The 24,757-nt window shown below is 34.6% G+C and overlaps 1 protein-coding gene across 3 annotated transcripts in view; it reads right to left on the reverse strand.

Annotated features, from left to right (window-relative positions):
- The window catches only part of LOC147070858 (glycogen synthase kinase-3 beta-like), a 135,590-nt gene that overhangs the window by 23,818 nt on the left and 87,015 nt on the right, over nucleotides 1–24,757 (reverse strand). For 2 of the 3 annotated variants that reach the window (XM_085948961.1, XM_085948962.1), the window contains one exon: nucleotides 543–739. In XM_085948961.1, coding sequence (XP_085805087.1) covers nucleotides 543–739 — 197 coding nt within the window. Of the gene's footprint in view, nucleotides 1–542; nucleotides 740–9,754; nucleotides 9,932–12,822; nucleotides 12,912–24,757 lie in introns of those variants that run through there. The other variant, XM_085948963.1, reaches the window with a different exon arrangement.

Raw genomic sequence — 24,757 nt, forward strand, 5'->3', positions numbered from 1 at the left:
TGCAGTTAAATCAGTATTTTATTCTAGTATAATCACAAAGAAATCCACAGCGAACGCTTCACAAAAGAAAATATAGGACAGCATTCTAAAATTTCATACAAATAAGTTGTAGTGGATTCATTTTTTCATTCTAATTCCATGGTGTACTACTGGGTCATTTTAATGCCACACAAAGTGATGGTGGTAATTGAAATGAGAGGATACTGGTTCCAGATCACAACACTGTGTTATCACCACTTTTTCCCACTTTCAGTGGGTTTTTTTATGTTTTATAAAATTTACGTAGGTACTTAACTATGAATTAAGTCAAAAATCTTTTCTAACTAAATTTTATTTAAACATACCACAAAATAATATGGGATCCTTTAACATTCACATTTTGCCGTTTTTTAAATTGTCAGTTTATCTTTGACTCTCAATATGGCTGCAGAACGTGAACATAAATGACAGATGATTGTTGAAGCATCGGCTCAATTACAATTTGGTCATGACCCACGGCAATGGGAGGAGCAAGAAACTCCCATAAAAAAAAATGAGATTACCTTAAATCGCTTGTCCTGTAGGACCCTTTTGATGGCGATGAGCTCGCCCGTGTCGCAGAGGTTGGCCTGGTAGACCACGCCGAAGCTGCCATTGCCGATGAGGTTCTCTGCCGTGTAGCTAATCTCCTGTGGACGGTCGGCTCCTTGGCCGGGGGTCGCCACCACTGTCACCACTTCCGTCTCCCCGCCATCCTTGCCTGCAACGCCAATAAAGGAAATATTTTTAATGACGATGACCACAATCACTGTAATTTATTTATTTCAAGTACAATTTCGAAATGGGAAAACAAAAAACGTCGACATTAACATTAGTGCTACCTCTCTGGATGTATCCGTTTGAATTTCGGGGTTTTAAGATTCAGTCTGTGAGCTCCACAGCTCTGGATGGATTAATTGTTTGACCAGGTTTGCCGTTTTTTCGTTTTCGTATTCTAATATATACACCCTTTTTTCCGTATTCTATAAAACCTTTTATGAAAAAAAAACCTGGTAAAATGTGACAACAAAAATACGCGATTTACGAAAAAAAGCATGATTTTAGAAAAGCTTAACTCATATAACTCATATAGGTCGAAAGCTGTTTTTTAGGGGGTCGGCAACTAGTAGGCAAAAACTGAAAAACAATCGATATCCATCAATGTTTTTTAATCATTCTCGATGTTTGAAATATAATAAGACTGCCGAATGATATGGGCCTTCCTTGGACAGAATTTCATTACGAAAATGTAATGTTTGATAATTTAAAAGTAAAAGTAAATTCAATGAAAAAAAAGTGTGATAATTGATAATCCACTGCATTAAAAATGCCCTGTTCTGTAAATTTGTCGCAGGTTAATAATTGGCAATTATAAAAGGAAGCCGCGACTCCAAAAGGGTTGGGTTTTCACCGAATATATGCGCATCTAACTAACTGGACAATATCTTTTAAATGTTTGCGATAATAGCAAAATTATTGTATTGCAATAAATAATAAAAGCGTATACAAATTTGCTTGCTCCAGTTCACAAGCTGATGAAAAATAAATAAATCCAGTATGAAAGAGCAAATCGGTTTATCGACATGTTTCAGTTGATTTGTATTGCGACAATAATGATAAAATAATACAGCGATCGAATCGGGAGGAAGCCAAACGGGTGCATGGCTTCGGGGCTCGCATAATGAATAAATCGCATTAGATCTGCACGCGGGCCGACGGAGCTGATAGTCAAGGTCGAGAGCGATATGCCTACCTACCGCGAAAACAATAATTAATTAGCAATTCCAATTTACATCGATCGGTGGGTAATTGACAATAAACACTCGCAGAGTTTGCACCGCCCGTAATCATGCTCTCAAGATATTTGCAATAACTTGGCAAAGCAGCTGGATTTTTCCGGATTCGTGTTTACACGACCACAGAGCGCAAACTAGATAATTTTGGATGAAAAACTATGTAACAGTATCCATAATTAGCACTTGACCGTCACGCTTGGAGTCTTTTATTTAAAGAGGCAGGGACCGTCCCTAGGTTCGTGGAGCCAATCACTGCATTAACCTATCATCAAAATAAGGGCATCACGAGAAAGGGGACACCGCAGAAATTGAGTAATTTTTCATTTGCTTTGCTAAAACCAAATTATGGTTGAGAGCCAGTACATTTGTGACTTTATGACGCATTCTTATCATATCAGGTAGAAAGTGGTGTACAAAAGAAAAATTAATGGGAACTTCCAAAATCTTTGTCGTGTATACAACAATGTAAAGATAGCAATGTATATATTATCATATTATATGAGTATATGACCGACTATGAACTATTATTTGTAATACGCGGACATGGTTCTGAGAAAACATTGTTAAAGAAATGGTGTTGTCGGTTTCATCGAATTGGAGTAAGTACTAAGTACTAAAACTAAATGTATGTAAATGTTTCCATATAAGGCTATACTTCAAGTTGAGGCATGGTCTAAAAAGATCGTGGCTGGGCGATGCGCGGATTGTGCAAATGACGCGTGCCGAACGAAATATAACTTGTCATAAAAATCCAACATGCGTCTATTTAATGTTATATTACTAATAATAATAGTATATTCATTGACTTGTTTTCTTTTTTAAGTACATACGTAAAGTTTTTTATTCATCTTTACACGATTTAAGAATATTTTCATCCGACGCCATGACAAAACAAATCGACGTGCGGACACCTCAACTATCTGTCTCCGATTGGCGACTAGTGAGAAATTTCGTCGCACTTACAGTTGAAAATTATTTGCCGTTTCACTGAAGTACGCTCAATAAACAAATAAATATTGAATACAGAAAAACCTTTTTTTTTACCCTATGTAAGTTTTGTTTCATTTCGAAAAAATACATTTTACGATTTTTTTTATTAGATAGAGGCACCAAAATTTCAAATGCTTAGGGCTCCTTAGCTAACATGAAGGAGCATTCCATTAATTAAATCAACACCCAGCTTTCTTTTTTGGCATGCGCTTAGGTAAGTCGTACTGTTCATAATTCAATTCTGCTGTTTAATGAGAGCATTCTTTGTCGCTAAGTTATGTTTTTCGTCTCAATACTTATTTAAAATTGATTATGAAACGACCATAGTTTCAAATGTAATTAATACCTACTTATTAAAAATGTAAAATTTAAAATTACTGCTTATACAAATTTCATAAAATCTCATATGATATCGTGAATGTACTGGGTTAATGCAATAATCATCAGATCTATAGCTTCTAAGCAGTTTCAAGTCATTTGGCCACAAAAATACTACGTTGTTGTTTATAATAAATTTCCAGTTGTCAGTAAGCAGTAGCACACTCAGATACGAAATCAAGGCGGGTGATATTCCAGAGTAATAAATAAAAGAACCACCGAATGTTCTCTTACAAACAAACCGGAGCGAAACTGTTTGTAGGCAAGTGAACTATAATATTCTGTGCGAGTGAAGTATGGCGACATTTAAATATTTTAGCATGAAATTTGATTATTCATGAGCGCGAGTTGTCGGCATTGTCGGAGCGGGCGCTCCGCGACTGTTCCGGGCCACATTACCGCACAAAACGTATACACTTTTCGCTCCGAAAGAAAAGCTTACAACTTGTCATTTGAATAAATTGTATAAATAGCGAGAAGCAAGTGAAACAAATTATTTTCTTAGTGAATATATTTTAATAGATTATTAATTATGATATCACGAAAAGCATTCCCAGGAGAGCCCCTATTATTTTATTATCGCAAATAATGAATTCAATGGATGGCACTGCTGACTGACAAAGGACAACAGCACGTTGACTGGATGATTTTTTATTACTTAAAATGATGTATCTTAGACTTAGAAACCGAGATATTAGCAATAAGGCTATGTTTCGAGATGGACGCCGGAAGAGGTGGTTCATACCAAAAAGTTAAACGTGGAAGATATTGGTGATTTTGTCTAGTATTCACATTTTCATGTTAAGCTGCCTAACTATTCGGATATGATAAATAAGAATGATTCGAAATATCAAAGAAAGTTAGTAGTAATAATTTCATTATTTGGTACCAATGTACCTAAATAATACACCCGAATAAATCAAATGTACACATCTGACTGAAATGTGGTGATTCTAGTAAAGAATAGTGATCCATATTGGAATGCAACAAATAAGAGGGAATACACAATTAATGTGGGCTGGCTTACCATTCAGTGTGTGGTATTATATCAGGCTACGGATGTACTACAGCCCCCAAATTGTGCATTCCCTCTTATTTGTTGCATTCAAATATGGATCACCACTACTAGATTTTCATTTCCTAAAATCACCACATTTTAGTCAGAGCTGTACATTTGATTTATTCGGGTGTATTATTTAGGTACATTGGTACGATTTAGAGATTTAGACTGTGCAGAGTGTGGAAAAATATGAGATAAACTTTAACACGTTACAGAATAGGTAAGTGTATGTTATTTTAATAGTCACGTAAATGCAACGTGTGTTCAATATTGAGGGCAGTTGGGACGCTTTGCTATAGGTACTTGGGTGTCACGGAATGAATGTCATACAGTACCCTGTTTCTAAACCTTGGTCAATGACGATAGCTTTTACATTTATATTTTATTAATCTGTTCTGTGACAAACAGGAATGTTATATGACTGTATTTTTTCTTGATACATGTAGAAAACGATCCAATATGACAGTGAAAGAAAACAAGAATAATATTATGAAAATATTTGTCATAAAATCGTCGCGACGCGCCGGTAACTGACGACAAAAGTGCCAATGAAAGCTTTCGAGCGGAATTTAAGCTTTCGCGTTCTGCCAGCAGTATACGACCGGGCGATAAAGCTCTCTAATCTGGCCGTACAGCACGAAATCACTTTCTAACGCGGCTAAGTTATTCCGATCGGAGTGCGCGAAAGAACCGGTGCAAGCGAACGGGAATGAGTCAGAGAGCGGGCCGGCGAAACGACCTTGGTCGCGTGCCACGACCATGCGGGTGGGTGGATTCGCGCTATCTCACTGGGCGAATGACCTTTCTGCCCCAGCCCCAAGGGGGTGATATCGCGGCCCTACATTCATTATTACAGGGCTTCGGATTAATTTTGGTCGGTAGGTACGCAAAACGCAAACACACATAAAACGGCGCTATAAATTTTAATATTCCTGTGGGAGATGTCATTTTCACGTGTTCGTGTCATAAAGGATTCAATACAATCGTAACTTTTTTAAAATTTATTGACCAAGATTTGACAGTATTTACAGCGATGTGGTTGTTGGAATACGATGTCAATTCAAACTTACATTGAGTTATAATGATTTAGCTATTTATGTTGACAACTGTTTCGGGATATGAACCCATCTTCAGAGCGACACTGATTTCCTAAACTTAAAAGTAAATTATTGTAGCGAACAAGACATGACAGGAAGAGAGCGTGCATTTTTTAAATATACGTTTTCGCTCACCGGTGGCGTAGTTGCATATTTTTTATTGGTTGCAAAATATTGATTAATTCAATAGGTAGCTCAAAATAATGAATACGGAACACCAACGTAATAGTGTAGATATATTAGCAGCGATGTTGTCAATCGTAATAATTGCATTAGGTATCTGAAGTGCCGTCACCTGAGTGGCAATAATGGCAATTTATAATATAAAATATGTTCGCAAAATGCGAGAAGGCGTGAAAATTGCATCTGCCTTGCTTTTTGATAAGTATGGTTTGGCAAGACGGCCGGGACTCCGGGACTCATCGTCAAATCGGAACGTATGGTAAGCCTACTTTGAACGATCACAGAGCCCCGCACTAAAACCACATCGACTTATACGATCAAGATTAGCGGAATTACGTGGCAGGGATTATCTAGGGAACGAGTAGAGTGGAAAGAGCTTGGGGAGGCTTTCATCCAGCAGGTATTGACTCGGACCGATGATGATAGCGATACTAAATAATAAACCATAATTGCGAATGATTGAAGCAAAGCAAAAATTGACAGCAATAATGACGAACGACCAATTCGGCCCGCTAGTAGTTTATATTATATTTAGCAGCTGGCCAGCAAAATTCATAAAGCTGGGCCGCAAAATACGGTAATACACGGTAAACGAAGGGTAAAAACAATAAGTGCCGCCCGATTCGGTACTGCTCGGGTGGAAAAATCGACCCCGCGCTATTATGTCGCGTTATTTTATTACGGGGGCAGAGGGAGTTTTCCAAAGCGCGCGACAACGGCAGGCCAATCGCTGCTTGTCGTCAGGGTAATTTCACGCTTCTGTTCATACATTTTGCTCGCGGCGAGCCAGAAGAAAATGCCCCGCGATAGATATTATGTCAAATCACAGCATAATCGATATTACAGCGTAGCGAGAAAATAATAAATACTTGAGGAGCTGAATACCGAACGAATATAAGTAAGTACACCGGTGACCAAGATGAGTAAATTTGAAAGCTAAAATTGCGATTGTAAATTTTACATACATAAACTGACTGTTTTCAAGATCATGAGGTTGAACTTGTTCTGTTTCGTTTTTACTATTACAAGAAATAATTTGATATTTCTTTATGTTTATTAATGCTTTTAGTAATTGATTTGAGTTAGCAGTTTCTTAATTTACATTAATTTTGCAAAATATTTTTAGTGTTTGGAATAGAATAACATTTTATACTGAGCGGAGTAGCCCATGAAATGTTATCCAACGTTAGGAATAATATCTTTATAGGTAACGTCTTTAACTAATCAGTAACAGTACCTACTTAAAAATAGATTTGCATTGATGACATGGTTTCTGATTTTCAGTGTTATTTAACGTGATTACTGATTGATTACTAACCGAAGCTGTAGGAAAAATTAATTGAGTTTGTAAGGTATAATACTATGAATAGTAATATGTAGGTATATTCAATTGGCCAATACAGAATACTTGTAATCTCCTCCACTATTTGGACATTGATGTTACATTCGTAACTACCGAATCGATTTTATTTCGATAAACTAGAAGACAACATATTGTCACCCTATCACTAATTTGTTGTAAGAGAAAAAAGATTGCTTTGAATAGCCATCGCCATCGACCATCAGTTACCAGTGCAGTCACAATTATTAATTGTGTACCTAGTAGGTATTATTCTCTCTTCAAAAGACATCGGTCATATTTTATCAGCATTTATTCTACTCTGCCGCATATCAAATCAATTAATTTCACATCCTAAATTAACGAACCAAAAAGTGAAATACTATTCTTCATGCCTATTCTCAAAATCATTGATAACTACAAAGTGTCAGCTGGCTTAATAAAGCCTAATGCACACTAATATGTAAGTATGCAACGTCTTATTGACAAGTGATCAGGTGATCATAACATAACTAGGGGAGACAACAAAGTAGTTACGTTGGCGTTCCATAACTTACTAATGCGAGAAATTATGAGCATTAGCAAGTTATTTTTAACCGAGGCAGTTATTTCACCGTTCCGCCCGATACTGGTATGATACATGCCCGGGTGTTAACTCCTTGCGTGCACATTACGGCGACAAAAACTTTATAAAACTGACGATGAGAACAACGAACATTGCAATTATTACTTCGATAAACTTGGACTAGATTTCGTGTAATAGGTAATAGTTTCGGATAAAACATGTGTTTGGGGGCAGTGACCTCATGAATATATTATTTCAAAGTATGCGGTGAACACTAAAACTGCATACGATAGGTATAATTAATAATAACACATATTAGCTAATACGCATAATATGATTAACAATGTGTATGTGAAAACAAAAAATCGATTAGTTGTGAAGACCTTAATCGGAATTCAGTGGGCCAATTCGATGCATGAATAATATAATACACCAGCGATACATAATAGTTACCTACGTTTAGGTACTGTGATGAGAAATGATAGAAACGTGGAATATATTTACATTGTGAGTTATTGGAGAATGGCAGTATGTACCTAGTTCTAGTTAGTCTAGTAGAATCAATAATGTTAAATCTGATCATACAAATCCAAAGAGATTCTATTTTAACATAGGGAGTTCTTTTTCGTAGTGCAGTACTGACACTGACGATTCCAGAATTAACATGCTGTGGTTGAAATGGTAGCTGTACCAAAATATTAGGTAAGTAGTATAATTGCGTCTAGTTATAGTGCTGACATTTTGTCTAACTAAAAGATACATAGGTACGCACTGTTTGTTTAAATTGTCTTTCTAAATAATGAGTGTGTTGTATAAAAAATCTTTAATTTACTTGGAACACGCATATAACGCAAGTCAGCCGTGGAAAATACATTTCAGAACATCCAGTGTGAATATGAATCAGCAATTTCGAATAGACTTGAATATTATGATTGAACCTTAGTTTAGTAGATATATTTTTCAGCTTCGTTTTAAAATTATGATCAATTTGGTAAAAATGAAAATGCCTATTTGACACTTAAACTAAATAAATGAAATTAAATTCAAATTTAAAATAAAGGTGAATTTATAACGGATGTCAAGTCAACACTTGTCACCTCGCAGTCCGAAAACGTACATAGCCGATCAAATGGTGCGATCGCATGCAATATTGATTTAGTACGAGTTAAAAGAAAAAAGGCGGAAAAATCTAAAATAACCCACACCGCTTGATTGGTAATAATTAGAAAAATAGTCTCTCCATTATTTGTGCTTGTACTTTTCAACATGTGACTTGACAACCTACGTCAATGTCAAATATTGGATTTGCAATTATTACTGCCTTGTATAGCAAGCGCAACACTGTAATATTTACTGTTATCTTTTACACATGTAATATTATATACACACAGAATTGATTAAGAGCGTACTTCAGTAAAACGGCAAACAATTTTCAACAGTAGGTGCGACGAAATTTCTCACTAGTCGCCAATCGGAGACCGACAGCGAGGTGTCCCGCACGTCGATTTGTTTTGTCATGGCGTCGGATGAAAATATTGTTAAATCGTGTAAAGATGACTAAAAAACTTTACGTATGTACGTGTACGTACAAAAGAAAACATGTCAATGAATATACTATTCTTATTAGTAATATAACAATAAACATAACATTAAATGGACGCATGTTGGATTCTTATGAGAAATTATATTTCGTTCGGCACGCGTCATTCGCACAATCCGCGCATCGCCTAGCCACGATCTTTTTAGAGTTTTAGACCATGACTCAACTGAAGTATAGCCTTAACGTTATTCACAGATCAAAGCTGGACTTAAGTGCATTTGACCGCCTGAACTGAATAATGTCTTCAAAAGTCATCTCCCATTGTGAACTTAAGTTCAATGTTCAACGAACTTCCCATAATCACATACACATACAAAACAAGGTCTCTCATTAAAAAATCGGTTGAAAAAATTAAGAGTAGCATGATTGCATGCTGGGAATAACGCTTGAGAAAAAAAAACATCTGAAGAAAGGAACGGTTATTCGACGTAATTGTTCTTTAGGATCGACGAGATAGTTTTGTTTTTGAGAATTACGTCGCAACGAAACAAACAAGAGCGAGAGTAATTGAATCAGCTTGGGGAGGTTTTCGTCCAGCAGTCACACCAGGAATTTAATACACACGTATAAAACATAAATACGTTATTAATCACAAAATATATAAGTACTACATAATAATTATTATGCAACAGTGAAATTCAGTGTTTGGCGTTCTAAAAATGAACTATGTATTTATTTTCTTCATTGAAAGTAAGATAACTCGACCGTTGATTATATTATTAACTCACATATGGCACGTTTGATTCTGCGACACAGCCGCGCCAGGGCAGGGCCATGCCTCGGTCGCTGCCCCGTAGCGCAGCTGCCCTTAGCGGCCGCCAGGACCATCCCACGTCCCCACTAACTTTAATTGGCAATTCTCGCAGTGCAAGAACAATGTTACACTAACTGCACTTCGTTTAAATCTAAAAACTTACACTGAGACTAGTTAATAGTCGATATGCGAAACACTAATCTAACTTATAACATTCACTTCCTAGTCGGGGAGACAGCATCCAACTTTAGTACAAGATTTGATCGTAATATGATGACCGTGATAGATGATTAATATACCATAATATATTTTAATATCTAGATATTATTATGATTACATTTGGGACGATAAATACAATCAAAGTCACCGCGAAATATCATAATTTAATCGTTCTGGTGTACAAAGTTTTTTTTGCGTTTACACTGATTAACACTGTTTTCTTGCTCTAACTCTAGACTTCGTAGTTTTTATGCAATATACAAGGTGTACATGCTACTTATTATTGCAAACAAACAAAAACGTTGTAATATGAGAAAACACCACACTAAGTAAAATGAAAAATGAGGTGTCTTTAACGTATCTAGTACAAAGACTACGTGCAGATAAGCAATACATTTTAGAGGTCAAATAAACAGAAAGAATACTTTGTTATATCACAAAGAAGAATATTAAAATAACACTGCATAGAACTGACACAAGCTATCGGCAAGGGTACGCCAAATGTACTACAGACTTATGGCCGACTGATATTATCCTGCTGAGGAAGTTTCAATACTGTCATACGTTCGACGAATTTAAACGTACTAAACGACAATAAATACTCAGAATGTGAGAAGATAATATAAAATTACGGTTGTGGTTATACACAAAAGGACTGACAAACGTTTAGTGGCCAACGTGCGTCCGGTAAAATACCTATAAACCCGACAGACATATTACGCTTTAATAATTCCGACAACTACTGAGGAAATTTACTCAGTAATAATAGCCATAACGATTTAACGATATAAGAGCTATTAGGAATTTTAGAAAATTCTGACCGATCGGAACGTTATTAATAGCCCAAGTGACAATAACTGTTACATTGCAATTACACGTAAAATAAAATGAATACTTGCTACAAAATAAGTACTGCCCACATCTATATAACTACTACCTACCTGCACTTTAATTGTCTTTTGTATTTATAATGATTATAATATATACCTGAGTAGATTTTGCACTTAAATAATGAGATAACATTGAAATAATATAAACGAACATATTATAATGTATTACAAGGAATTGTAATGCGAACCATAAATGTACATAAATGCATGAGAAGGCCATGACATAAGTCGCTCAAAGTTAATGAATTATTGAGAACAGTGCTGGTAAAGCTAGCATCTAATATATGTATTACTTCCACGTGTTACGTTTCTCGAAAAATGTGATAAATATAATTAACTATTAATAACAGGGACCATATTAAATTTTAGGAGTATGGAGTACTACAATAATCTTAGCGAGTCTCCTACAGTTAACATCATTAATCGAGCGTAAATATCTAGGCCTGCAGTGGTGACAGTGACGTCCCGTCGGGGTAGGCAGTTCGTGCGTTGCTTAGGGGCGGCACGACTCGGTGTTATTATGTTATTTTAGTGTAATGTTACTATTTTCTGCAAAAAGAACATGGCACGTTCTGCGATCTGTGACATCGCCTTCACAAATCCATTGTAGAACATGTTTTATTAAGAGTGTGTGATTTATGCAGGGCATAGAAAAAACATTAAAACACGATAACCAATTATTTCCCGGATCATTACATTTAATTTACGTCGAATTGGGCAATAACTACTGTAAAATTATTGTAATGTACGTACTGTAAAATTATTACCGTTTTAATCTGAAAAAAGTGAATCATATTTTTATCGTTGTCCAATACGCAAAAAGCGCTATTCATCAGTAATCTTTTAACACATTGCCCCGGCATTAATTTTACTGAACAGCGAATAAATGCAAAGCTACATTTTTGAAATGTGGTTTTATAAATATTTAATATATTTACGCGTACATTTTGATTATGTATAATATTTTATTAATAGAGTCGCGTCAGTGTCAAAAAGGAAAAAAATAAACACGAATGATGATCGTCATCACCTTAATTAATATTCCTATCGTATCTCATAGCGAAGATGGTGACGCTATACCTTTTCCGTTTAAAAACATTTTTTAATACCTAACAAGCCACACAACAATCTTCAATACCGGTTTTCGTTTGTGAATGAACATCAGAACATCATACCGTCGATTTGAAATAACAAAAAATAAACACCAAATAAATAGAGTATGAAGTGAACTAACTACTCGCACTTTTAGATTCATTCAATGCATAATAATATTATGTAGGCATTGAGTACCAAGTTTGAATTTTGATTTGATTCTCAGTGGATGTAGAAACATTACACAAAGTATCGCCTCGATAAATAATAATATATATTTTAAGAATGTGTTTACAAATAACTCAAAGTTCAGAAAAAAGTTTGCTCTATTTTGAGATGTCTGTATTTGAATCACAAGTGGCATGCCAAAATACAGGTACACATTTCATATGCAGCTAAAAATAAATACTTAAACACCGAGAATAAAATTAGTTCTACTGATTATAACTTGCACGAAATTACACTAAATGCATATTAATTTGTATTAATTATTGCTTGTTATTTACAGTAGACGAGTAAACTATTAGAGTTTAAGATAAATTGCTGAAAGTAGGAAACCCTAAAAAATCATCATTGAAAACAGAATAAAGCACGACTTATTAAAATTAATTATAATTGACGTATCGACGAATGCCATAGTAACACGAAAACACCAAAAATAATATCGTACAATTATTATTACCACTTATAAAAACACCTATAATGTAATTAATTAGAATTATTTATTTTAACACAATCATTGCACCACTAAATAACAAAAAGACAGTGTCAAACACTAGCGAAACAATAAATAATTGACAAGTCAAATAACGATTTTTTTTTTAATATTTTTAATTCGCACTTTGTTATATTGAATCAACAGCCGATATTCTGTGTTTCGCGTCACGTCGACGAGATGCGTTCTCGCATCGTGTAGTCCGGTTTTCCACTGAATTGCGAAATACTAATACGAGCGCCGGTGCCCGCTGGTGAGTGGCTTATCATCCGTCATGTTTCGGGTTCCGAACCGGGGGCGTCGAATCGCAGCGCCGCGGCGCCGAACCCGCACCGCGCACACACAAAACAGCTGATTGACGCTAATTCGCAATGTGACTGCTTAAATGGTACGCCCAATATGTACTAACAGTGCACGAAGAGACGGTATGACTTGAGCAGGAGTTTAAGATGATTTAATTGTCCGCTCGAAATGTATTAAAGATGGATATTATATTTGACACGCGAAACACAAAATAATAAAATATGATGCAAAAAACTTCATTTTGGTTAAAGTAAAAATACACTAGTAGCATCTTCATTTCAATATACTTACATAATATCGCAGTAAGTATGCAATTACTTGCATTCCACATTCCAGAAAAGCAATGTGATATTTGTTCATTTTATTTGATTTGATATATTTATTTATTTATTTATTTATAAAAAAGAGTATTACGGCATTACAGCTTTTGGCCAATGCGCCATAATACATAATACATACAAATATATAAAAATATCTTAATTACAAATAACAACTAATATGACAAGAAAGAGGAAAAGACAGCATGTGTAAATATTAAAGAAATATGATAATATATACAATTATAAATGTATCCTATTTAAAACGTCTACAAACATTATATAATTAATAAAAAACAAATCAACCTTTATGGTGCCATCAAATAAGCTAATTGCACGATACACAGCATCATGAAACATAACATCTGTCCTGCGACGAGGTATCTTGAAGACCGTGGAGCTGCGAGTGATATTGGTGGGAACATGAAAATTAATATTTGCCAGTATATGCGGATTGTAAATGAACCCACGAAGAAGTAAAAAGAAATGCTTTAAAATATTCAAGTGACAATAAAATGATTTAATATTATAACCAAATAAAATTAGTCAACGGTAGGGTATTGTGAACTACATTACAATTTTTTCCATAACCACAATTAATACACATAGGCAAGTATTAAAAAAAATGTGGAAATGTTTTACTTTCTTTATATTCTAAACAATCATAATTACAGATTTGTCCACACAATAAATTGTCGGCATAATAGTCTAACAAAATATTTTGTTAGAGCACCAGAAAAAAAATCATCGCGAGTTGGAAGCATGGGGAAAATATATTTATCTGCGGGATTTTAATTTGATGAGTTGGGCACGAATAAAAGGTGAGCATTCAAATTTATGAGCCCAGTATTTCTTTTACGAAATATTGAACTGTCACTTAGCATGCGGCGAAGAAGACACGATGCCATGATATACCTACACAATTCTGTTTAGATATTTTAACCGAAGGGTAAATTTCAATACCATCTCGTTTTAATCTGTGTCAAAATATTGTATGACCGGGAGGCCCACGGTTTTCATGAACGCACAAACGACAGATTATTTGTGACTGAGAAAATATAGGATTTAGCTTCTTACCTTGATGTACATTGTACATGATATAAAATTAATAATACAAGACAGCGTATGTAACACAAATCGATTACATACCTAACTTCACAACGCAATTTTGCTACCCTCGCTTTATAATGTATGAAAGACAGAAAAATCACAATTCTTTTTTGAAATGCACCGACTTGATTTCGGGTTTATGATAAGTTTACTCAAAAGATCTAAGCTTACAAAATACACACCTGACGTGTGTTGTTACTAACTTCACAACGCAATTTTGCTACCCTCGCTTTATAATGTATGAAAGACAGAAAAATCACAATTCTTTTTTGAAATGCACCGACGACTTGATTTCGGGTTTATGATAAGTTTACTCAAAAGATCTAAGCTTACAAAATACACACCTGGCGTATGTTGTTAAATCTAGCACTTTCCAAAACCGCAAGCAGCTTCAAATTTTTTATAAAAAGCTGGAATATTAGACTGGATTTACTTGAAATTCAACATTTTGGCCCTTTGTACCATCTTAACAATAACATAAATATAAATCTGTTACCTAAGTGATGTGAATGATTTTTTAATTAATTGCAATTAAGTCTTCTTTATCTCTGTTCGCATGAAAACAATTATACAATTTTGATTTTTTTAAAATGCAGGTTTCTATATTTTATTAACACCCACGGTGGCCGCGCGGCTTAAGCGTTGGACGTGGGTCCCAGGTTTGAATCCTGGGTCTGGCAAGTACACATATTTTTTTTCATGTTGTGTGTCAGGGTATGGACCTAATAGGTTGAGCAAGTAGCTGACATCCATTTCAGGTAAAAAAAACAAGATCTGTTAATACAGAACTCCAGCGATTTCCAAACTGGGAGGCGCGGAGTGTTGCAAAGGGAGGCGCGTAAAGTTTAACACAATTGAATACGTGTATTAATTAAGGCGCTAAGTACCAAAAAAATTAAAACTGACATTTTTATAGAAAAATGTTCTACATACCAACGCCAATAACTTCAACTATAGTCTAAGTGCCTCAAGCAAGTCAAAAAAATACAGCAAAATAATTAAACCTGTCGACGTTGTAAGTCCGTTGGCGTGTTTTATTTATAATGGTGTAAGTAGCACTGCAGTGGTCAACGGCATTCAATATAAAATAGCTGACGATGGTGTGTTGACACTTGCGAGTTCTTAATACCTAAAATTATAGAAGCTGCCGTGATTGCTTCACACTGTAAAACTTCATTTTTCAAAGGGTCTGTTTCATGAAATTTTACTGCAATGACTCGGTATTTTGTAACTACAGGCAATACTACTTTTTGGTACTTAGAGCCTTATTTAATACACGTATTCAATTAATGTAGCCACAGGTTTGCAGTTTGAAAATGCATAGTTTATAAAACGGGCGCTAGTTATAAACTACTTATATAAAAAAACAATCCTATAAAAGGTTGTTTGCAAACCTGTCTGAAGATATGGAGACTAATTTTATAATATAATTTTATATTAGTAAAAAAAATCGCTACTTTGTTTCAGGACTATTAGATAGTTTAAATATGTGGTTGTGCGTTGCAATTTGATGTGTTACCTATATGATGATTGCTATACTTAAATTATAACTCCCGTGTATAATTTAGGAAACACTACTTTAGAGCACCACTGTCCTTAACCACAGCGATAAGTAGGTGGGCCCGCCAAAGATCCTGGTCTGGGGGCCGCTTCAGGCCGCCCATGATAGAATCCATTTGTCAATGAACGATGATGAATTTGGATTGACTACTATTGAAAAGGAAAAATTGGTAGAATTATCATGCGATAATTCATTGAAACAAAAAACCGTAGTTAATTTTGGTTGAATCAAAGTGAAGAAGAATATAATACTTTGTCAAGAAAAGCAATGCAAGTTGTAAGAAAGTACCTTTTTATATATTTTTTTCATTTTTGTATTAGTACATTTTTAACTATATAAAAAAGATGTCTATTATTTAATGAAATAAAGGGTGGGGCGCCAAGATTAGATTTTTTTTTAAAGGGAGGCGTAGTAACATAACGTTTGGAAACCACTGCTCTACTCTGTGGAGGCTCATATGATCCTATTAGGATCGGACATGGTCGAAAAGAATATTTTATTTTCTCATCATCTTTTTTTCCTACACAACAGTTTATTTTCTTACCCATCTGTTATATTTTTTCCGTAGCTGCTAACAAGTAATGATTGTAATGTGTGTATCATGATTAGCAATGTCATTTTAAATTACTGTTACTGAATATTCGCAAGCATAATAATTTATTGTCAAGTGCGTACTGTCCTTATCGGTTAAGATTAGTTTTACTTTAACATGAAGACTACAGCACTGCTACCTCAACAACAGATTATATTTTGTACATAGTGTGCAACATTTTCTAAATATATAAATTTAGTATTACTGGAAAGTATACGCATATGGTAAGGTTACATGTACAACGTCTAATGACTTGAAGATAATATGCAACTGATCCGTTAACCATGAGCGAGTCGAACCTTATTTTTAATCTCAATGGTACGCGCCAAGGCGAACTGGTCAATATCCCATAATAATATTTGCCAGTGTACATGTAAGTAAAATAAAAACACATCAATCATTACGTATTAACTAATTACTGATGTGCAAGGAGAGACATACATCATCATTATCAGTAATATAAAATCATCTCCAGAGAGATACGACGCGATACTTTAGTTTAGACCAGGGGGAAGGTAAACTTTTTGGATGGAGGGCCAAATTCAAGAATTCAAAATGAGCGGCGAGCCGCAAGTAAAATACCATTTTTAGATATACACTATTTATTATCACGAAAAATAAACATTACAATTTTTTTTTTTTAAATTCAGATGTTAATAAATTTAGTAGTTGATATTCTCAAAACTGCTTGTAAATGGGCATCGGAGATATTTGATCGTAAAGAATTTTTTATTGAGGTTCATGATCGAAAATGTTTGTTCACATATTATATAGGTTGATCAAAAAATAACGAACATTTTTCTTGCATAATCTTTAAGTTGGTCGAATTTGTCTGAATTAAGGGCATTGTAAAATTTGGAGATTTCTTCACGACGACGCAATTCTCTTAAATCAGTGTCACAATGCAAATCAATAATCTCAAGTTGTAGCTCTGTAGTTAAAAGTATTTAAATGTGTCACGATGTTCAACGTAGAAAATAGTGGTTACATAGTGTGAGACGAGACGCAAGGAAGACGTACTGAGATAATACATTTACGAAACAACAAATTCTTCAAATTTTAATCTATTGCAATATTTAAAAAAAATATATAAAAAAGTTATTCGTAATCAGAAGTGCAATTAACGCTTTCGCTGCTGAAGAGATAATGAGATTTTAATTGCCCCCTTTAAAATGCACGTTAATTACATCGATCGGCCGCCTGGTCATTACGCGCCGTGTGCGTCTTCCGCGTCCAAAGTATTAATGATGGCGAGCCGCAAAAAAATACCCGGTGGGTCGGGCCGCAGTTTGCCCCCCCCCTGGTTTAGAGAATTAGTATTAATTTTAAGTACATACGTATCTATGTTGGTATTATTTTGTAACACGAAATAGAGGAAGATCTATTGCTTCCTATGAATATGTTTACTATGAGTAAGATAATACATGTTTGTAAGCGTTTATACCTACGACCATGAGGTATAAAGAGAGTCTTTAATGATTTCAGATAACGACACAATGTTTAATTAATTCGTAATATACCTTATGTAACAATTACAGACATGGTGCGACAGCCGACATAACGATCGACTAAAAACTATTATTTTTTTGTCTGAACGTTATATTATTATTTATTGATTATTATATTGACCCCACGATGGCCGCGCGGCTTAAGCGTTGGACTATAGCGTCGTGGGTCCCAGGTTCGAATCCTGGGTCTGACAAGTACACATATTGTTTTTCAATTTGTGTATGAGTCCGAGTATGGACCTAATAGGTTGAGCAAATGGCTGACATCCATTTCTCGTAAAAACAAAAATCTGTTAATACAAACCCCCACTCTGTGGAGGCCCATATGATCATACTAGGATCGGACAGGGTCGCATTATTATATTAGAAAAAATACCAAATGGCAGTGCCATCTGTCAACATTCTTGTCGATGCGTTCAATGTGGATGTGTGTGTGCTGTGCTGTGTGTTTTATGGTGGCGTTAAATTGTACTTAATTGATTTAAATTATGCACTTTGCCAATTGGCACATAGTAATATAGTTAGTTGCTCGCTGTTTATACAGGTATCAAATCTACAAATGGAATAGTACAATACATAAATCAATCATTATAATTTAAATTCCACCAATTCCCCAGTCGAGAGTATTCATTTTATTATGGCTTTGTTAAAACGACCTAAATAATGCAATAATCGAATCATTAATAAGGTTGCGATACTTATCCAGTACCTAACTACCTAAAATGCTGAGGATCTACTAACTACTTATTCATATACCAAAATAGTATAATGCGATAGAACTACCATAAACAATAAAGTTTACAAGATTGCCCAGCATGTGGGCATACTACATAATACCTTAATTAACATCTTGATTACTTACATATTGTAAACAGATTGAAGTAATGAGTGCATTATGCATAGAAATTATTGACAAGCAACGATTAAAATACACAATAAAACCGTCGTCAACAATATTTAAATAGTACCGTTTATGGGAAATTACATCGTTATTAATGACCATTCATTTTACTTTGCATAATATCAATAATATAAAATTAACATTAAATAAACTTGGATAGTCATCTGTGTCTGATGGAAATTGAATGTATTCTTTTGCATTTATAAATATAGTATTAGACCCTTTATATCGCATGCTAATAATGATTAATCCTATTATGAATTTATATAACGTATATCGCTTAGTATTCACCACAGGTATTAATAAGTACGAGTAACACTGTGAAGTCGAAAAAAACTACCTACGTAATAATATGCGAAAGGGATGCCTGATAAAATTACCAAGTTACAAGTGAGAGAATTTATAATGGAAAATTATAATGAGTGAGAAGCTATTTGCTATTATTTATATTTTCATTTATTTCAAACAAATTTGACATGAAATTGCAAACAATACGAAAGATTGAACGTCCAAGCGGGCCAAGCCAAGTAGGTACCTACATCGTGTAATAATCAGATATTATTACATCCTATTTTGGATTTCTTATACATCCGCCAAATAGGTACTATTTTTGTTAAGAGCGTATTTCAGTGAAACGGCAAATAATTTTCAACAGTAGGTGCGACGAAATTTCTCACTCGTCGCTTGGACTCGCCAATCGGAGACTGATAGTCGAAGTGTGCGCACGTCGATTTGTTTTGTCATGGCGTCGGATGAAAATATTCTTAAATCGTGTAAAGATGACTAAAAAACTTTACGTATGTACTTAAAAAAGAAAACATGTCAATGAATATACTATTATTATTAGTAATATAACAATAAACATAACATTAAATGAACGCATGTTGGATTTTTATGAGAAATTATATTTCGTTCGGCACGCGTCATTTGCACAATCCGCGCATCGCCTAGCCACGATCTTTTTAGAACATGCCTCAACTGAAATATAGCCTTAACGCCAGCGATGTGCGGTCGGAAAATGAAACGCCAATGAAACGCCATGGTAAGTGAGTGTACATTTCGACAGAAACCCATGTGATTAGTAAAAAGAGAGGCCCGTTGCTTGTAAAGGTAGGTACGATACTAGATTGGCGCTAAAGCAAACATAAATAGCGTGCAATAGCGCCGGAAAATTAATGGTTTAGTTACGGGTTCGGCGAATCCGACATGGGCATCAACAAACACATAATTAAGTACCTATTCAACGACGTTGAAGAAAACCTCTGCCAAGCGGAGCCTAAATATACGACAGTGAAGCTTAAAAAATACTCAGGTTTGAATAACCTACACGATTCCGCATTGAGGATTCATAATATTAAGTACGAAACTTTGCAACTATTAAAGGCTGCATTTGTCAAAAACCGACAGTATTTAAACACGGTCTAAGATTCATTCAAATAGGTAACAATAGTTGACGAATCCGTTTAGTTTTAATTTTAAATTGCATAATATGCAATGCAGCGATGATGAATACAAATGCGAAACGGGCTATCTTAAAATGATTGTTTAAGAGATTAAACGTCAAATGTAATTAAATTATATTTAGATGAACAATCACAATTATGTCAAACGCGAACGTAAACCAAATCGACTACAATAAAAACATTCCAGCAACACAATCGCGTGTTTCAATATTTAAAAATTATAATCCTACATCATCTTATAGTGAACCGTTTGACACCAGCTATTCTTACTTTCGTTTAGAGATACATTATAAAATTATTTCCGAACACATAGAATGTTATAAAATTATTAATGCTATTAAAAGTTATTTTATATATTATATTCAATTTTATGGCTGGAAAGGACCATACTTTCGACAATGATTATTTAATGCGGCTTAGTAATCCGTTGTAAAGGGAAACGGCCAGGCGGTTTATCTCCGCGATGAATCTAATATAAACGAATAAAAATTAACATTCACCAGTCATTCCGTGATGGTCAGCGATAAAGGACGAGGAAAGCATGAAAAAATGCTACTCGACCGCGAGAATTTTTTCAAATAAATTTCCAGCGATAAATATTCCTCGGAGAATGCTTGAAAATTCGTCTCGCCAATATTTTATTCCTCCGTGACAACTGATTAATGGAGCTGAGATTAATAATAAAAAAGACCCACGTGGATATGTACCAAGTTGAGTTTCAAAGTTAAATATGCAATAATTGCCAATATTCTACATTATTCTTTTCAACATTCTATAAATTAGGAGTTATAATGATCCAGTATTACCAGGGAACACAAAATTAATGGGAACTGGCTTAGAAAGCATAGTATGGTATAACAGGGTAGGAATCTAGAGTTAAAAGAAAAAAGAAGAACTTAAACACGTGTTAAAGAATATGTTATTTTCCAAGACCCACTATATTTAGACCGTTCCACGAAACTGAATTTCGATCGTAGTACAAGTTATTAGTTATACTTCGAATGTAATATGGAAAACCTCGTATATACCTATGGGATATGGTATGCCTCCACCAAGGGCATGCACACATATGTTTGTTCTTTCCTAATTTTTAATGGCGATTTCAGATAACCGGTTTGGCACCTGACCGCTACACCAGTTGAGTTTTGAAATAGTGGATTCGCTGTAAAACTCTATGAGCATGGACTTGTTACCAGACTTACATATTGTCCATGTGGCGGAAAACTACAGCATCCATACCACATCTTCTGGGAATGTCCGAAAAGGTGCTCCGAAAGGGAAGATAAGTCGGTCCAACCAGCTGTTGGGCCCATCAAGCCGTCCGTCCTAGTAGTCACACATGCCAATTTTGTTTAAAACGTTTGCGGCGTCTTATTGGGAAGATCACTTTACATGTACGGGCCCAAAGGGTTCAACGAATGTCTACAAATTCAACGGAATGTCCCCTGTCCCGGAATTTTGAGGACACGGCCATCGTGATGCTTGCAAAAATGTAAGGTTAGTGAACGAAATGTACGACCTGGAAAATTATAAAAAGAAAGATAAATTATTATACGGACGGGAAAAGGATGACAGGAACAGGTCAAAAAAAAAAAAAAAAACTCTACATACCTGGATTGTGATACATAAAAGTTATTATCTATTTAAGACGGCTGGCATGTTTATTGTTACACGCATATAAGAAAGCCATATAATAAGGTATTTTATTTTATTCATTACTTTGGAGTGACGAAAACACAATTTGTTCAAACAATGTGTTATTGTAGGGATTCAATGTGAGTAAGTAGACGTGGAACACCGACATGATTAAAATAAACCACACAAAATCACCGGTTTCGAGTGTGGCTTTTGTATATTATTTTTTCTCGGCATCTTCTAAGCCGCGCCGCGTATAAAAAGCTTTCTTATACAAAAGAAGAAAAAGCTCGAAAGCTTTGGCGAAACGAAAATAGAAAAGGAAATGTTTTGCCATAAAGTATGTTTAATGATTCGGATTTTTTTCTATTTATTTATCTTGGATGGCGGAGAGAGGAGCACAAGCCACGAGCAAAGTTACTTCTTATCATTTTGCAAAACGTGGGGTTAGAATGGCGCTTATGAGAAAAAGCATAACACCGAAAAAACAAACCTGAAAATACAAGTATCGCTGTAAGCATTCAATTTCACCATAATATATTATTATATAGCCGGCAGTCTTTGTGGTTGTTCTATGAATTCGCGGTTTATAATCTAACAAACTGAACGATCATATAGAATATTTAATAATATTACTGTATTGATTAATAAATACCTACATAGTTAAGTTGTCTACAATAATTTTAAACACAGCATTGTTATAATAATTTGAACACAGTAATGCGTTTATTTTTAGGGACACTGATACAATCTGAAACACATTTTCCAACGTATTGTTGAGAATAATATGTACAATTTTATCAATATTAGCACAACATGCAGATGTATATTTCCCATTCTTATCGTATGGCGGCAGCGTTTAAAATACAACGCAGAAACAATACCACATACACGAATATACAAACAAAATGTCTAATGACTGTCAATTTTAATTTTGTTTCTATAATAAGTTTTATGTAAATATATAGTCCTGCCAATACTGACAGATTTGAGTCTCTTCGGATCCATTATTGATGGCATTAATTTAATGATTACAACTGGAAAGTAACATAGTTAACTATTACATATAATTAAACAAAAAATAATTAAAATGGCATATTCCTATATTATAATAAATTAATAATACTTAATATAATATTCTGAAAGGATATTAATTTAATCATTCATTTGAATATTTCATGTCATCGTCAACAATAATCCTTGTTTTAATTAAATTGGTTTAATTTGAGTCGATAGCCATTTCGGTTATTACAGCATTTCAACAAGCTTATTCATCCGTGATCATGTACATTCACAGTGGAGCAGGGCTCGAAATGGAACGGAACGCACCGGAGCGCCGTTCCGGCTCGTGAAATTTGTAAAATTATCGCTCCGTCTCGTGGAAAAAATATGTTGACCATCTGAGCTAGATAGGCCATAGAATAGAAAATCTGACACACTTATTTTTATAAAATACACATACGATTTGATGACTATGTAAATATCTTCAGAAAATTTGTCGAGCGCTCCGGTTCGTAAACTTTTCCATTTCGAGCGCTGCAGTGGAGGTAGTGGCAAACCGTATGCCAAGAAAACCGTTGGTTTTATCAATGTGGTGTGTCATCCAGAACGAGGTCTGAACGGCTTGGAGGAGTCGCTAACAAACACTTCCGACAAACAGAATAATAAGCAATTGACGTTATGAACATTTATATGTACATATATTATGTGGATATATCAGGGTACAATTTTTAAATATTTCAGTTACAATAATTGTGAGGTGGCTTACTTACTTGCAAAGTCGATAAAATAATCCAGAAAAAGAGCTTACTAGCAGTTAGTTAGTCAAGTGGGCCAAAAAACATTAGTAATGAATAGTAGGTATATTGTACGAGAATAATCGATGATGATACCTTAATACTCTTTTAATGTCGCTTGCGTGCTGCAATATTATTATCGAAATATTATTCAAAGTAAATTATGCCACTTGAACTTAGTAAGTAGATATAACGTAGGTCAATGAGTAGGACAATAATAGTAGAAAGAAACTGCACTGTGCATGCTGAGAATTAATTAATGGCATAATTACATTGAGCAGACACTAAGAGCATCTAATAGCAGGGATATTAATAAATGGTTTATATTGTTGCGCTATTGAATACTTAAGGGTGACGAAATTTTAGTGGGTAACAGATTCTCGCTGTATAAGGACGGAGCCATCCGTATCACACAGATAAAAATGGTTAAAACGGTAGATATAATATTACGTACAATGAAAATTTTAGATAGTATATTAATTATATTATCAGAATATATTATGTACATATAACAATATTATCAGTTAGCACATGCGGCTATTACATTATAATGTTTATCTATGCTTGTAGCATAATATTTGTTTGTTCAGATAAGGTGACTTCGTGACAACTGAAAAACTTTGTTACAATTACCCGGTTAGATTGAAAGTAAAAAAAACTATTGTACATTTCCAGGAACTATAAGAAGATTATACAATACTTATTATCTACCTTAATTTTATTAATGTTCGGATAAGTAAAGGTGTATTTTCGATAGCATAAAATACAAAATTGTTATAATATATTGTAATCTAAAGCTCAGTACTTGACCGGAGTCTACGCTGTCAAAAGATTCTCGACGAGGAAGATATCTTTAATTGATTGTCACATTAGTA

The sequence above is a fragment of the Rhyacophila brunnea genome, unplaced genomic scaffold (genome assembly GCF_057557595.1).
Source record: "Rhyacophila brunnea isolate RB1 unplaced genomic scaffold, BYU_Rbru_1.0 scaffold_21, whole genome shotgun sequence".
Taxonomy (NCBI): Eukaryota; Metazoa; Arthropoda; class Insecta; order Trichoptera; family Rhyacophilidae; genus Rhyacophila; species Rhyacophila brunnea.